The 17,389-nt window shown below is 34.2% G+C and overlaps 1 protein-coding gene across 11 annotated transcripts in view; it reads left to right on the top strand.

The window, feature by feature from the left end:
- LOC125060323 (protocadherin-like wing polarity protein stan) overlaps nucleotides 1–17,389 on the top strand; it is a 189,922-nt gene that overhangs the window by 123,887 nt on the left and 48,646 nt on the right. For all 11 annotated transcript variants that reach the window (XR_007118830.1, XR_007118829.1, XR_007118828.1 and 8 more), the window contains 3 exons: nucleotides 8,370–9,553; nucleotides 13,722–13,923; nucleotides 14,688–14,828. Coding sequence is in view for 8 of the 11 variants with exons in the window: in XM_047665188.1 (XP_047521144.1) it covers nucleotides 8,430–9,553; nucleotides 13,722–13,923; nucleotides 14,688–14,828 (1,467 nt within the window). In the remaining 3 variants the exon portion in view is untranslated. The remainder of the gene's footprint in view (nucleotides 1–8,369; nucleotides 9,554–13,721; nucleotides 13,924–14,687; nucleotides 14,829–17,389) is intronic.

Genomic DNA, 17,389 nt, shown 5'->3' with positions numbered 1-17,389 from the left:
TAACCAAATATTAAGTTCGTAACCTATGTTAAATAGTATTCAGATGTTTACGGTTAAGTAAAGATAATATAAACACGCCAGAGATAAAAAAATAATATTCTTGGATTATAAATTAAGATTGCGGTTAAGCCAAAACCACAGATAATCATACTGATGGACATATAAAATCGGAATCATATAATTCTTTAGCTTATTCAACACTCAATCTTATTTTTACACTTGATATTTAAAGTTTGTATGAATTGTAAACTTGTGGTTAGTAAATACAATTGTACAGAATAGATGACAAACATAAAAGCATTAGTTTGGAAAACGCATATAAATTCCACCAAAAGCAATTTCAACAATATGAATCAGCGCCATCTCGTGAGGAAAAGATTCAACAAATGTGTGATTAGGTGGATTAATATTTATCTCTTTTTCTGTCTGTAGTAACAGTGATCATTTAGGATATCGTTTCTATATTGACGTCGTATAAATAAATGTCAAATGACTGGAACGGCTTGGATGGCAATCGAATCGGCAATTCCTGACACGTTTAATAGATAGCGCCATTAGCGTTAGGGTGGATATGAAAATGCCAATTTCGTAATGGCCTTTGGGAGTTTTTTAAAACTATGAGCTATGTTTTTTGGGCTGGGAATGAATGATAAATTTTAAATGTATTAGAACGGGTGCCCCAGCCTCCTCTATCATTCTCGACTATTTTTTAAGCCTTTAATTAACCAACCTTATATATATAGATATACAATGATAAAATATTTGTAAGTAACGTGGTTTCTGCCTACCCCTTCAGAAAAAAGGCGTGATAGTAAAAATAAATAGTTATTTGCAGACACACATTTAGCAACACCCAAGAAATTAACGATTTCAGTAAAACTAGGAAGTTTTATTAAATTATCAATATTAACTTTTTCGATCTATAAAATTTTTACAAAAAAAACATTATATTAATTACAATAAACTAGTTCACTAATGGTGGGTTACGCGTCTCGCGAAATACGCCCCGGCTACATCGGTACTATTTTTATTTACAATTATTATGTGCGAGCCAGGGCGGAATTCCTCGCGAGACCCGGTCTTTCAGTAATGTTTGCCGCCTTTATATATTTAATAATTATTTCGCAGAACCGTTCCAGGCACGGTCTGTGCTTTATTAACATGTCCTGTAGGCCGTTACGGTCTAGTGCATTGTAGAAGCACATGTTCAACTGTTTGATCTTCATTACTGCAGGCACATGTTGGGCTTGTCCTAATTTTAAACCTATGTAGGCTCCGTGCCCTGTAAGAATTTGCGCCATCAGGTAGCCTATGAAGTGCCCAGGAGACTTCTGTGCTTCTGGAAGGAGCTATGCAGGCTTAGTTAGCCAGGACTTTACGCACAACGGACCTAGTGAGAGTCTAAGTGCGGAAACCGATTCCACCAAAGATACCATATATATTTGCTAATTATAAAAAGTAGGTTGTGGTATACTGTTCGTAACGGTTGTAAAATAATATTTAATTATCCAAAAATTCTTAATATTATGGCTACCCTACAATAGTTTCCGAGGCGAACTCTTCAGTTAGATAGTTGGTTTTATTTCCAACTCAATTCCGAACCCTATTTTTAGGTTTTACAATTGAAATAGATCATTCTGATGTTTTTATTTCAACAAAGGAACTTTTCATCCGTTAACGATGCACTTCAATCTGCTTTGCGCTGAAGTATTCGCTATGTGAGAACGGCAATTAAGACATAGCATACTAGCTGATTTCTGCAACTTGTCTGATTTTGAAGTACTCTATGGTTTATTATCTATAGAAAAAAAAACTTATATTGCACGATTTTATTCGCTATGTGAGAACGGCAATTAAGACGTAGCATACTAGTTGATTTCTGCAACTTGTCTGATTTTGAAGTACTCTATGGTTTATTATCTATAGAAAAAAAAACTTATATTGCACGATTTTATTCGCTATGTGAGAACGGCAATTAAGACGTAGCATACTAGTTGATTTCTGCAACTTGTCTGATTTTTAAGTACTCTATTGTTTATTATCTATAGAAAAAAAACTTATATTGCACGATTTTATTCGCTATGTGAGAACGGCAATTAAGACGTAGCATACTAGCTGATTTCTGCAACTTGTCTGATTTTGAAGTACTCTATTGTTTATTATCTATAGAAAAAAAAACTTATATTGCACGATTTTATTCGCTCTGTGAGAACGGCAATTAAGACGTAGCATACTAGTTGATTTCTGCAACTTGTCTGATTTTGAAGTACTCTATTTTATTATCTATAGAAAAAAAAACTTATATTGCACGATTTTATTCGCTATGTGAGAACGGCAATTAAGACGTAGCATACTAGCTGATTTCTGCAACTTGTCTGATTTTGAAGTACTCTATTGTTTATTATCTATAGAAAAAAAACTTATATTGCACGATTTTGTTCGCCTTAATTTAAACTCTCTTATAACTTTATCTTAATCCTATAGTCTGGCTAATGAAAGAAGATAATTGAATTATTGGAAAACTTTCGGATGGCAATACAGAATGTCATTGAATTTCTTAGGTTAGTATGATTTATTGTCTTGATACTTCATGCAATAACTCATTTTTTATTGCTATTATATATTTTTTCCGAATAGTTAACAGGTAGTTAGCCTAAACTTTGTTTAATTTGATAGAATGTTTCGTTTCTTTCGCAGGATTTGATTATTCCGAATAAAGTTGTGTTTTATCTTTATATATATAATTCTTCTGTGAGTGTGTATGTCACTGAACTTCTCTCAAACGACTGGACCGATTTTTATGAAATTTTTTGTGTGTGTTCAAGGGGATCTGGAAATGGTTTAGATTCACAAATCAGCCCGCCAGAGGGCGCTGCAGTCGGTATTTTCATACTTTGCTTTACTAATTGCTTGAAATATCATGCAGGACAACGCCTGTCGGGTCCACTAGTATTAAATATAGTTTTAGTTTTCCATGCAATGCTAGTCATTTTAAGCATTAATAGTAAAAGACTAAATACGTATAGTATTTAATTTCAGAGAAATACAGTTACTATGTATGTAAAAAATATTAAAATAAAATCAAGTATCAAGTAAGTTTAATCCACAAAATATATCAAACTTTTAGGGATACCATACTAATTTTTTTAAAGTTTGCCGCGCTTTTTCGTTAGCCAGACTCTATTATATTAACTTACACAGAGTAGGTATATAATCACACTGTGATTAATTTTTTTCTGTCATAAGTAAATCGATGTAGTATGTGTTATTGTTATAATAGCGGTTCTGTAGTATCAGATGAATGAAAGTAGTTATAGTCTAGTGATTCCTCTAATTCGTTCATCCTGTTGTATCATGTATTTAAAAGTCACGTCTAATACATGAAAAACACCTCAAATAATTTAATAGACACATCATTAATATTACGAGTAATATTAAGCCTAAATTTTTCTTATAAGTAGATCTCCTCTTTTTTAATACATGAAGGTTTCTTCACGATGTTTCCCTTCATGGTACCAAGTGTTAATTGGGATAAAAGAACGCATTAGGTGTAACAATTTTTTTTTACTATTATATAATGGTATAAAATCAGGTAGAATTGCGTCCAAAAACTATCCACAAACTGTTAAACGTTCATGTGGTAATTAACGCCGCTTAACTGATTAATCACAGTTATTTATCGCTAAACTCGATTTTCGCGTTCCCGAATTATTCAAACGTTATATCAAACGAACAAAGTGCCATGTTTTGCTAGGTTTGCTAATCCTACAATTCACCGCTAAGACGAAATTACACGTTGAAATTGTTATTACTGCTTATTTTGCAGCTTATAAGGATTTAAGCTCGTAATAAACCGTAATTAATCTAAGATTTGGGATGAAATGTAAATATCTCTGTCGGTGTTTATATTTGTATTTTATATTAAACTCATAAAATTATGTTTAATCTCAAACTCATTTTTGTTTGTCTTTAATTCAAAAATTCCTATTAATATACGAAGTGTTATGTGCTAGTATAATCAAGAATGTATGATAAAAATAAAAATAATATAAAATATGTTTATTATGAAACATAAGATACAGGTATCACTTATTCCACGTCATTAAAATTGAAACTGGAGGCATCCCTACTCATCGGCAAAGAAGACAGAGGGTCTAGGCTGAGAGAAAAAGCCGGCGCCAAAAACTCTCGGTACTCTTTTAAAAAAGCAAATCATCAAACAACACTTATTTAAAACAAATATCGCAAATTACTTAGAAGTAGCCTGTCTAGCACTAGTCCCAAGCCCTTTCATCATCTAGATAATAGTAAGCCTTTTGAAACAGCTTTTCTTTAATACATTTCTTAAATTTATTAAAAGGCAGAGATAAAAGAGCCTCTGGGATTTTATTAAAGAAGAGTATCCCTTTTCCCAAAAAAGAGTTACTAAATTTAGATAGTCTAGTACGGGGAAATTGCAGCATGCGTTTGTTCCGAGTATTAACATTGTGCGTATGTTCTATTCTAGTAAACTTATCACTATATTTATATATAATACTAGCTGGCCTGGCGAACATCGTACTGCCTAACAGTCGATTCATTTTTTTTTAAATACTTATTCTGCTATTCGGGACACCGGTCTTGCTAGTAAGATAAAAAAAACAAAGTTGATAATAAAACAAATACATTATGTCAAAAAATAAAAATTTACCTTCCCGGGACCCCTCCACTAACACTTGAACTTTATGATATGGTATTAAAGTTCAAATTGCCTTTAAATATTATTACGAATATTTTGTATGGGAATATAGAAAAGTGTTGTTTTTAGACTTTTTCACTCAATTTTTTTAGTTTTTCTCTCCGTAAGACCCATCCTCGTACTTCAAGGAGAATTATAAAAAAATTGACAAATCGGTCAAGCCGTTTTCATGTTATGTCGTGACAACGGAAAACGGGTTTCATTTTTATATATCGACGCCTCCTACGCATAAAGTCGTAAGGCAAAAAAAGCATTTTTTCAGGAGAGCAATTTTTGTGTACGTTAATGATAAACTTAATTTGTTAAACATTTTTAATCGATATTTTTGCACTATGCGATTAATTATTAGTTACAAAACATTGCTCTCAAAGCTGGATGCTATAAAAAATTATATTTATGCAAAATTACTAATTTTAGTTACATACGACCTTATACTCACTAGAGAAACGTCGTATCTTATTGTTACGACTTTATGCTTTTAATCAGGTTGTTATAAACAACGCGAATTAAGTCGTATGTTTGAATTACGACATTATGCTACGTGTAAACTGCCATATAGGTATCTCGAAAAGGTATGTGGTGGTGGTACTTCATGAATAAAAACAACAAAAAGTGTAGGCTAAAACTAGCTTTATTAAAATATCTATAAGTATAGGAACATAATGCAGTCTTCTCTCATTACCATGAACAGTATAATAAACGTTTAATAAAAAAAAAAATAGCTTCACTAATAAAATTAAAACTGGCCAGTGAGTCTTTGGAGCACAGATAGATTAATGAAATAAAAAATTACTACAAATAAAAATTAAAAATAAGACTGATAAATCAAGTTAAAGGAAACAAAAAATATTTAAATCTTCAAAATAAAATGAAAATTACTTTAAATTAGATATTGAATCATCTTATACATAATAGAACTTTAGATTTATGATAGAATAGCAGTGATAACCGTCAATTAGGTTATTCAGAGGAATCACTACTGTTCTGTTCTGCAACATTGCCGCTGTGTGACAACTGTTGATAAAAACTATGGTACTCTTGAGGTATTATACGTCCTTGACAAAGACTTAATAAATCATTAAACTTTGCTAATGTAATAGGTAAATGATCAGAGTAACATGGACCTAAAATTTCTGTATGTAATAAATTATTATTTTTCCTTCTTGATGAATATTTTTTTTTTGTTATTAAACTCATAATGTTATTTTCCGTGAAAACCACTGTGCAGGAGTATATATAAGTTTATTTTTTGCATTTCTCTCAATCAAAGCATGAACTGAGTCGGCTTCATTTTGTGTGTGTCCGCGCTCTAAAAACCTATGAACTATCGTTATACAATACTTTTTTGCTACATAGGTATAACATGCAAACACAATACGGTATCTATTTTGGCCGGCACAGTTATCGGACCAAAACCTGAAATCTTTGGCACCTTGACTAACTTTAGTTTCAATAAATTTAGACAAGCAACTTGCTACTTCACACGCTCCATGTTTGCCATTAATCTCGGACCTTCTTGACTAGCTAGATCAAATACAGTAAAATTATAAATTGACAATTTTCTTTTATAATAAAATAAACCGACATTGCCATGGGGACAGTTTACAATTTTTTGGAAATCAAAACACGCCGTAACTATTTTGTACACTACTCATTGTATAATGAAAACTTTTTTGTAAATGTTAGGTCACTCTCTAAGTAAATTTTAGTAGTGTCCTTACGCACATAATGAGATTCAATAGGCTGGAACGTTTTGACATGCCTTAAAACACTCTGTTTCATTTCGTCGTCAATAATAACAGTTCTGGTACCACCACGCCGATCAGGAGAAACAGATCCACCACCTGAACTCCATTTTGCCAATGCTGTTTGAACAGTTCTCTCCCCTACAGAAAGTGTGTTTAGGAACATCGTTTTGCAGACAAACACTCTAATAGGTAAGTCAGAGTTTGGTTCAATAAGAGGCAAGCAATACTTAATGGATTTCTTACGTCTAGAAGTAGAAGGATACTTAGTGTCGCCTACTTCGGTATGATTGACGATGTAATCCCATTGCCGACAGTGATCTCCAATTTTCCAAAAATAACAAAATATACGCTCCCGTTCTTGTGCATTAAATTTTGTAAAAGCAAGTAGTCGGACATGGTTGTTTCAAAATCTTTCCATCTCTTTGAACTCCATTTCTTCTTAAATAGGCTTTCCCTAAATTTTTTAAACATTTTCTTTTTACGTCTTTCCCCTCATCACGGCGACGGTGACGCTTTCTTCCAACTCTGCCTGACGGTGTACTTTCATTTGACGAACATACAGAAGAATCCTGACTCGAAGCGTTACTAAGCTGTGGTGTATTGCCTCTACTAACACTACTAGTTGAACCATAATTATTATCATCACAAATAGATGAGTTTCTAAATAACGGAGTTGAAGTGGCCACACTGTACTCGAAAAAATCGTTATTCGGGGAGGGCATTGGTGTTAAAGAAGGTTCTATTATATCAGCACAAAACTCTTCAGCACATAGCTCTGAATCCATACATCTTATAGTTTTTTCATTTGGCATAGCAGACGACAGTGACGATTTTGCTTCCGTATTAGACGTTACCTCGTGAATACTTAATAATACTTGTACAGATTCCACTGGTCTTCAGCTTCAAGTGGCACCGGTTATTCTGAAAATATTGAAGTCCAATTAGTTAAAAACCTAGAGAAAAATACATAAGCAGTTATAAATAGAATTAAAAGTTCAATTTTAGTGATATTTTAGCTACAATTGAATAGCAGATAATCGTATCTTCATTATATAACAAAGCATAAAGTCTTATGTCTGTGATCCGTCTTTATACGTTTATTTATCTTTATACTACAACCACGCGTATGGTCGTAAGTGTAAGTTACGACTCCTAGAATAAATTTTTTGCGTAGTATAAAGTCTTAACTGACCACTGCTAGCGACTGAATCCGACGTATATAGTCGTAACATAGACCTTCCGACGTTATGCACCGGGACTACATTTTTTTGTCGAGGTCTATTAAACACTAACACTTATTAATATAATTTATTCGTATGATGGTATCTCACATATAAACAAGTGAATTATATAATAATGTAAGAAAATAGAGTAAAACTTACCATTTCCAAAATTTTCGTCGGCCGTCATTACTTCGCTGTTTGGATTGGGTTTATCTAACACTAATTTCAAAATCTGAGACGAACGTAGGTTGCTCATTTCACTAATTTATAATTGCACACGTCCTAACGAACAAAAGTAAACAAAAACAACACAACAATATTATTTTCAACATTTAAATTGGAGAGACTTTGTGCATGCTAGTTCGTGTCATACGACGTCGGTACTGCGCTCTGTTTGGCCGGCTGAGGTCCAATAGATCGGAGCGCATCGTCGGAACTATAAGCGCGACGATTTGCGCGGGAGCGTTCAAATGTTACGACTATTATCAATTCAAAAACTCATTATTTATAGAAGATATTAAAATTTGGTTTTCAGGATTGTGTACTGCTGTTTAATAGTGTTCTAATGGCACAAAAAAACAATTTTACTCAAAAAATGTGTTCCGACTTTATGCGTAGGAGGCGTCGATATATAGATTTAATGAATGTATTTGGTTACAGATGGACCAACAAACATACCGGCGAACGAGGCGCAGGTGTTGCAGGTGAACAAGCCCCAACATGGCGTGGTGGGCGCACGCTGTGCTGGCCGCGTGCCTGCTGTCAGTGGCGGGCGCCTACCTCATTCTGGTCCCAGACACAGCACCGCCCGGCTACACAGTACTAGATGCGGCGGTCTACAAACTCGGTTCTGAACGAGCATACTCCATCGACGTCCACCGCACTGCTAACTTCGTCCATCATATCCTCCGAGTCAATAGAACCAACGGCCTGGTCACGTTGCGTAAACGGCTACGATGTGATGGCGTCCTTTACCCCAACCTTTTCACGTTCTACGTGGACTCTACATCCGAACGGATTAGAGACATAGACTACTACAGCTTACCTATAAGAATTCTAGTTATAGGCGAAGATTGCAGCAGACGTCATGCTGATTTGTACGACATCGACTTCGATCGCGTCTACGATCAAAGCGATTCTGCTATGCAGTATGAAGATGATCACTTTAGAGATAAGAGAAATGTTATATATCAAGAGAGTATAGACTGGCGGTTATTAGAGGAAGATGAAATGAGATCTAGTCAATTTAGTGTTCTATCTACTGCGTATCCATGGTCAAGTGCGATGTTCGAAGATTATGTCGCTAGAAATAGAAGTAGGAAGAAACGTTCTCTATTAGTACCTTTCGACATGGCCATCGATGTTAAAATTGCGGAGGCTAAGCAGTGGATAACGGAGACATATGCAAGCTTCTCGATACCAACAACAGATAGGTGGCAGGGCATATGCTTAAAGAAATCGCAGTTCGTGAACTCATTGACGGCATTCTTGCCTCGGACGGTTCAAAAAATGTGTAAAGTGCAATTTCTAGATGTTAGTGACCCCAGATTTGTAATAGAGAGTAGTCAAGGTGACTTGGTTGCCATTGATGATGTGTGTATACTAGAACCGATGTGGAAAGTGTCCATTCTATTCACATTCAATTGTGATCAAACGAACATAGTTGATTCGGATCATAGACTCAAGATCGTGTATCATCATCAGGAGTTAAACGATACGGACATAGCTAGAAGAGTGAAAAGAGAATTGAGAAATCAATCTCCATACTTTGAGCAGGCGCTTTATGTAGCTTCTGTAGCTGAAGAACAACCTCCTGGTGTCATCGTTACAACTGTTCGCGCACGGTAAGATGTTTCTGTTTTATACTAATACTAGCTGACCCGGCAAACGTTGTTTTGCCATGTATATTATTTCTAGGAAACATTTTTGAAGTTATACTTCTTTAGGCGCGTTATGAAAAATTTATGAGAGTGAAATTTTCGATGCGCGCGCACCGTCACACAAAATTGTCAGTATGGGTGCCGAGCGTGCGCGAGCGAGATGAGAATAAGACAATCTACAAGTAAAAATAAATAGAATATGCGTGACGTTACCAGCTATGCCAAGAATTTTGAATGACCATAATGACATTTGTAGTACCTTTTAAAGAAATAAAGGAGTTTTAATTATTTTTTCAAATAAATTTAGCAATGCTTTTTCACAAAGACCTATTGTTACTTAGTTAAAAGGTTATGAAACATACCTAGTTATTAAATTGAATTAATAATATAATAAAATAATAAATAGTAATTATTATTAACATTAATTAATAATTGAAAAATATACTAAATATTAAATATTGTTAAATTATTAACGCTACATATTTATTATGAATTATTTAATATTTAAAATAAATAAAGTAAGCCAAAGAAGTATAACTTCTTACGCGCGTACATAAGTACACGTACAATTTTTTTTTAGTTCAATAAAAATAACTATCTACTATAATAAAAAATAGAGGTTGGTCGTAATGGAGTGACAATTAAGGGTAATAATGTATGTATTTTCGTTTGCTTGCATAAAAAAATAAAAAGTTTTGTTTAAAAAATAAAAAATTTGGGGTGGGACCACCCTTAACATTTAGGGAGATGAAATATAGATGTTGTCCGATTCTCAGACTAACTGAATATGCATAAAAAATTTCATAAGAATCGGTCGTTTCGGAGGAGTATGGGAACGATCATTGTGACACGATAATTTTATATTAGATTTGTCTGCTTCAAACTAAACAATATTGTTGGATATCCTCATTAATGCGACAGTTAACCAACGCATCAGACACCATTACCCTACCCAATGAATCATGAATGCCACGGAAATAACACCTTCTGATCATAAACCAACTGCCGCTTTAATTGACTTTAAGCTGGCTCGTTGGGCTTTTATGAAGTCATCTATTTTATGCGTTCCGGAAACAATGTCAACCGCGGACAATGGCGGCGCGTTATAACGCTAAAATATCTCAATTTACAATGCTGACGAGGCCTTTTGTAAACAGAGTGATCTAACACATTTTATCTAATAATCATGACCTAGTTATTGTTATGCTAATCGCATTATAAAATCAACGTTGCATTTACTGGTCATCATATTAAATTAAGTTTTTCAATATTCTGATAAATTATAATAAACCAGATTTTAAATCGATTGTGAGTCACGTGATAAGTCTGTAAAATCCTACTATATATATTTTTTAATTTAATATAATTTAAACATATGCTTTTATTTAGAGCAGTGTTGGTCTAGTGGCTTCAGCGTGCGACTCTCATACCTGAGGTCGTAGGTTCGATAGGCTGTGTACCAATCGACTAGAAAGTCGATTGGTACACAGCCAGTACATGCGCACATAGACAGAAGTCTATGTGCGCATTTAACATTTGCTCGAACGGTGAAGGAAAACATCGTGAGGAAACCGACATGTCTTAGACACAAAAAGTCGACGGCGTGTCAGGCACTGGAGGTTGATCACCTACTTGCCTATTAGATAAATGATCATGAAACAGATTCAGAAATCTGAGGCCCAGACCTAAAGAGGTTGTTGACTGATTTATTTATTTTAACTTTTTAAAAATAATAACTATCATATATATGGGAGGATTAAATCTATTTAATTTATAATATTACTTAATACCAGAATTAATGAGAGAATAAACTCCATATACCTAATGAGATTTAGCGGTTGTATCTAATAGACAAAGATCGAGCAATTCGCTTCATATCCTCAATTTAAGACTTGATTTTCTTGACGGTGTAATCTTGGCTCATGTAATTAGAAACGGGTGTGGCAACTTGTAGGTAATTTAACGCCTAACATAGCTTGCAACATAGAATATTTGTAAGATGTAATTGCAGCAGAAATGTCAATTTAGACAAGCTTCAACTAAGCAGATTTTTAAGGCAGTTTTAGCCGCGTACCACCTCTACGTTGAAGCTACCCACTGAAGTATTTCTGAGCCAATTCTACCTAAGGTCTTTTTAGAGGAGAGCGTACCAATTCTTAAATAGCCGGAACGCACTTGCGAGTCTTCTGGCAGTGTGAATGTCCATGGGCGGCTGTATCACTTAACATCAGGTGCCCGTTTGTCCCCTGTTCTATATAACAAAGTTACTGTAATACCGTACGTACACACTTAAAATTAAGGTACTATATTTTTGCCTAAATACAGAAAACAATAATTGTTATAGTATATATCAAAAAATAAATAATAGTTTAAAAAAACTAAAAAACACGCTTTTAAAGCACATCAAACTAAAAAGGGAAAAATAATTCCTAATTTAGGCTGAAAATGGTAATGAACAAAAAATACTGGTATTATTGTGAAAAAGCGTGGGTTGCTCGATAGACGAAAAATATGGCACATTTTTTTTTTCGGATTATTGCTTTGTCATCGATCTTTGACAGGTGCGCAATAAAATCTGTCCGTTTAAAGTGGGTCAAAATCGAGTCCGAAGGAGTCGGTTACATACATACATACATACAGGTGAAGCGTGTAAAAAGAATCTCTAAGTATCTTTGAAAATTAAATCATGAAAACAGGCTCTACAAATCCAAAAAGCGAATAAAATCTGATCAAAACGAAAAACTTTAAAGTGTTTAAAAGTTCCAAATTGCTACCGATATTTTCAAACGAACAACTGCAGCTCAATTTAAACGCAGTGCAAATAAACTTCTCGTAGATAAATGTTCAGAAAGTTCCTATTACGATATATTTGATCCTCAATATGGCGTATTCGACGTTTCAACAAAGGCTTTGCTACTTTCCAAGTATTGTAATAATGTAAGAGAATTCTTTTATCGTGTCTCGTAAAATTCATTTCATACTTGCTTTCAAGTTATGACTTATGAAACGTTTTATATTTCCTGTTTATTGTCATTTTCCGGAAATAGAAGTCATGTGAATTGAACTTGAAAATTATTCTGATTCGTTGTTGTTGTTTTCTCTGGTTGTTTGGCTACAATTTCCACGAAAATATTCGACGCGGTCAGTGATCTTTATATACTACGAACGTATACAATATAAAGTGGTCAGACTTAATAACATCCAGCGCTATTATTTTTTTATAGGTCTTACTAAAAACACTATAGAATCATAAGCGTGAAGAACAACTAAGAATCGATCGACACTTTGTTATACTTTTAAAGAAAACTATTTGAGTTTTGAATCTTGTTTATGTCAATTATATTACACATATTGCTTCTATAAATGACAGTAATTGTACTTGCAATAAAAAAACCATCTGAACAAATTTAAACTAACTTCAAATTCAAATTCAAAAATCATTTATTCGCGTTGGTAACACAATGTACACTTGTGATTCGTCATTAAAGAAATAAATATTAATGCTTCTAATTTTACATTTACTGCCAGTTCTCAAATCAAGGGCGTAGAACGGAAGGGAAGAACTGGCAATAAACTCTCCGCCACTCTTTTTAATCGCCATGTTTTTTTTTTTTTTACACAACGTTTGTAAGGAGCTGCAACCATTACACCATGTTCCACATGACATTTTAAGTAATTAATAATAATAACATAAATAAAAACAAAGACTTTCAGTTTAACAAATTTAAAATCCCCCCACTCCGGAACATCTAAGACATAACGTCTTTTAAATGTAAAAGTTATCTTTTGGAATGTCACTCGGCTGGGTTGGAAATTTAGCTTGTTTGTATTTCATTATTTTTTATTCTGTTTTTAAATAAATTGCTAATTTTTGTTTTATTCAGTGTATATAGCTGTCACTCCAAGATATACTATCTTGGCGTAACAGCTATCTATCTATAGGGTCCACTGAAAATCAGTGTTGCTGGTGAGTGGTGACAGGAACTTAACGTTGAGTTAGGCCCATTTTTGATTAAAGTGATTGTGTTTATATTTCTTTTGTGTTTTAATCAAATAACCTATTTTATTCCTTGTTTCCACATTTACAGCTTTAATTTGAATACATTTTTCTTCATTATATAAAACATTGCAGTGATCCAGAAAATAGTCCAGTTACATACTCGATGTCCAGTCTTCTGGACTCACGGTCAGCGGGAATGTTCGCTGTGGATACGAGAACTGGTGTGGTTACCACTCAAGCAAGACTTGACCGCGAGAGGCTGGACGTCCACTATTTCAGAGTGGTCGCGCAAGACGACACGTTCCCACCGAGAAGTGGTACTACCACTTTACAGGTACGTGTAAAGATAATCATAATGATATATATAAAAAAATCGGTTGTCTGTAAAGTCGATTTACTGACGATAATTGAACGTGACAACGTCACGAATCGCTCACTCAAGTAGGAGAGAGACAGATGTCGAACGCTGAAGAGCGCGGAGTCCGATTGTGCCTCTCTGTCGCTTCGCGCTCTCGCTTGCACTTCAAGCCTTAAATGGAACGCCTCAGAGCGAGGTAACGCCGCATGAGTCATGTTTTTTCGTGCGTGCAGCCGGCTCCATCGAATTATAAGACGTTGTCACGTCAAAAAATATTGACACAACAGTCAAGACTGCAAACTCATTAGCAACTTCGTGTCCTTTAAAAGACGGGTTGATACAACTTAAGTTTTAAAATAATAACTTTATTGCCGCACAAATTTAATTTAATCTTATATTCTCAAATGATAACAAATATCTTTATGTATTCTGGAGAGACTAGACCCGACAGATTTTGTCTTATATATACACGTTTTAAATAAAAAAGAATAATTTAATTGAAAATCTAAACGATACTCGAATCCACTTAAACACAAAAATCTTCATCGAAATTGTTCCGAGTTCCGAGAAGGTTTATACATAAATTTATTTGTTATCGTTTAATAGAAGATTAAAGTAAAATTTTACGGCAATATAATTATAATGATATAAATTTAATTAATTACTACATTATTATTTTATAAATTAAATACATTAAATAGACCTAATTACATCTTTGTCCCATTAATAAAATGTTTTAGATTAATGTGTTGGATTGCAACGACCATTCTCCTGTGTTTGAAATGCAGCAATATGAAGCTTCCGTTAGGGAAGGTGCTAGCCCCGGTACCACAGTTCTTACTCTAAAAGCCACTGATCAAGATATTGGCAAAAACTCCGAGGTAAGTTTAAGGAAACTATTTATTACACGGTAAGTTTTTGTACGTTGCATGCGTTTCTGATGACAAATGGGTCAAAAAGGAATAAGGATGGTTACTTGGGTAGCCCACTGGGTAGAAAAAATAGAGGACGCTCACCAGAAACCGTCTTTTTCTTGAAGTGCCTCTCCACTACTAGAGATTGACGGTCAGCTCGTCATACTCCTTATTTTTCGCCAAGCGCATCAGCTGTTCTACGCTGGCCACTCCCGTCTATTCTCTAAAATTGATTATATTAATAACCAGAAACCTGGGAAGAGGAAATAAAAGAGATTGCGGGGGAAGGTTGAAAAATAGTGGCAAAGTTGAGAGACAAGAAAAAACAGCGTACCAATTCTTAAAAGGCCGGCTGCGCTTGTGAGCCTTCTGGCAGTGCAAGTGTCCATGGGCGGCGGTATCACTTAACATCAGATGAGCCTCCTGCCCGTCTGCCTCCTGTAACGTAAGAAAAAAGGATTGTGTGGTTTTATGAAACCACGGTAGAAGTGAAACTTTTTGTCACATTATAGACATTTAATTAAAAAAATTTGGAATAATATTCCATTAAGGGTATAAAAATCGCTTTATCAATCTTAATTTTATTTTTGGAAAGTTGGAATGGTAATGGGAAATAATAAAAGTAGACCAAGTCTCCAACTAATATTTTTATTGAACTCTGTGTGTTAGAGAGTACAACATACATAATACTTAACAATTATTTACATTATATACACATATTAAATAATAGTCTATACACTACACGGTCAGGCTGATTGCAGATGGATTAAGAATAAAAAAAATAAAAAAAACTACACGGTCAGCTGCTGCGAACTATAGGCGCCGCCATATTGGCCTTGGCTGCTATGACGAGCGCCTTTCACTTTATCCCTACTCCGCGGCCGACCGTCACGCGACATGCAACACACAGTCGAAAAAGTTTGATGTAATAAAAGTTTCACTTTAAAAGACAAGAGGAAGAATTGAAGGAGGCCTTCACGCCTTTGGACGTCGTAGACACACGTACACAAACTAATGAAATGCTTATTAGGCTTTATTTAATTTTTGTTCTGTAATCTTCACACATTTTCATATTATTTAGAAGCTTAACTATTCAGAGTTAGAGACAAACCGCATGGCCGGCCTTGTTGACAATTAAAATATTTGGTTTTTTTTGCCAATAAAATACAATACATACATAGATTTTTATACATAAATCACAGAGTTAATTTAAGTATTACTTGGAAAAGAACTATTTATCCGTATTGGCTACAAAGCAATTAATTAGTATAAAACATTGTACAACACACATTTCGATGGCATTATTAATTACATTAATGAATCGCAAATAATTGCACTGTGTAATAAAATTATTCTGAGATGTGGTTTTAATACAATTGTAAGCATAACGATAATTTTATTTGCAGTATTTGTGTATTGCCCGCATTAAAATTAAATAAACTGTATTCATATATTAATTAGGGTTTTTAACACATTTACCGTGTACTAAGTTAATTCCACTATGTGGGTTAAGTTGCCCGGATTTCCAAAACGAATTCGACGTACGCCCGAACCCAATAACCTATCTCAATCCATAACCCACCATCTGAGATAGCAAGCTTAATTCAAATGTTGTAACAAGTGTGCCAATAACCAATCGACGGATTGTAATAGCCATCTGTCGATACAAGCTATCCATGGGAGGTCGTATCGGTGTCTGTGGATAGACCATTGTATGAAAATGACAGTTGACGAAAGCTCGATTTCAAATAATTAAAAAAACTGTTTGTTATGTTTTAAACATACACATGTATATTTTAATGTTATTTGTACGGTTTTATTTACTTTATTTGGTTTACATTGATTATCAAATATTAGTGAAAACTCGGTAAAATGGAACGAAAAAGAGCATTTTATTCGTCGCCAAAAATGCATTGTCTTCGTAGGGTTTGGTTATTGGGATGCAGATAGGAGATCGATCGACTGTCACGGTCTGATCTCAGATTGTTTGCAATCTGAGATTGTGGATTGATTATTGGGTTAGGGCATTAGGGTCCTTTAATAGAAGAGCGTAACAATGTATAAAGGGCCGGGCCCATGTTTTTTATTAAAAAAAGAAGTACCGCGAACGTTTTTGGTAACAAATATGGTATCTTATTGCTCGGCTAATAATGCCACATAAATTTTAACACTCGGTTAGAGAGATCGACAAATGCAAAAAGTTTAAAAAAAGATAAAAAAACATAGAAAGAGTGAAACATTTCGCGTCCGTGGGTATGGGGTAAATATTTATGGACAAGTAGCCTTTGCAAGCCGACGCAATTCTTTCGTCGATTCTAATAAAATATATATACGGTTTTATTTGCTGATATTAAAATCTTACCATACGCTACGATACATTAAAGTTAACGTTGTTTTCATATAATGTCCCATTCTGTATAAAAAAAATACATTTTTAATTGTCTACGTGCATTTAAACTTCATGGCTACAATATTGTATAATCTGTGTTATAATCATTCAAATTAGAATGTCTATGCAAACTTATTGT

The sequence above is a fragment of the Pieris napi genome, chromosome 21 (assembly GCF_905475465.1).
Source record: "Pieris napi chromosome 21, ilPieNapi1.2, whole genome shotgun sequence".
Taxonomy (NCBI): domain Eukaryota; kingdom Metazoa; phylum Arthropoda; class Insecta; order Lepidoptera; family Pieridae; genus Pieris; species Pieris napi.
This window is presented reverse-complemented; position numbering and strand designations above follow the sequence as displayed.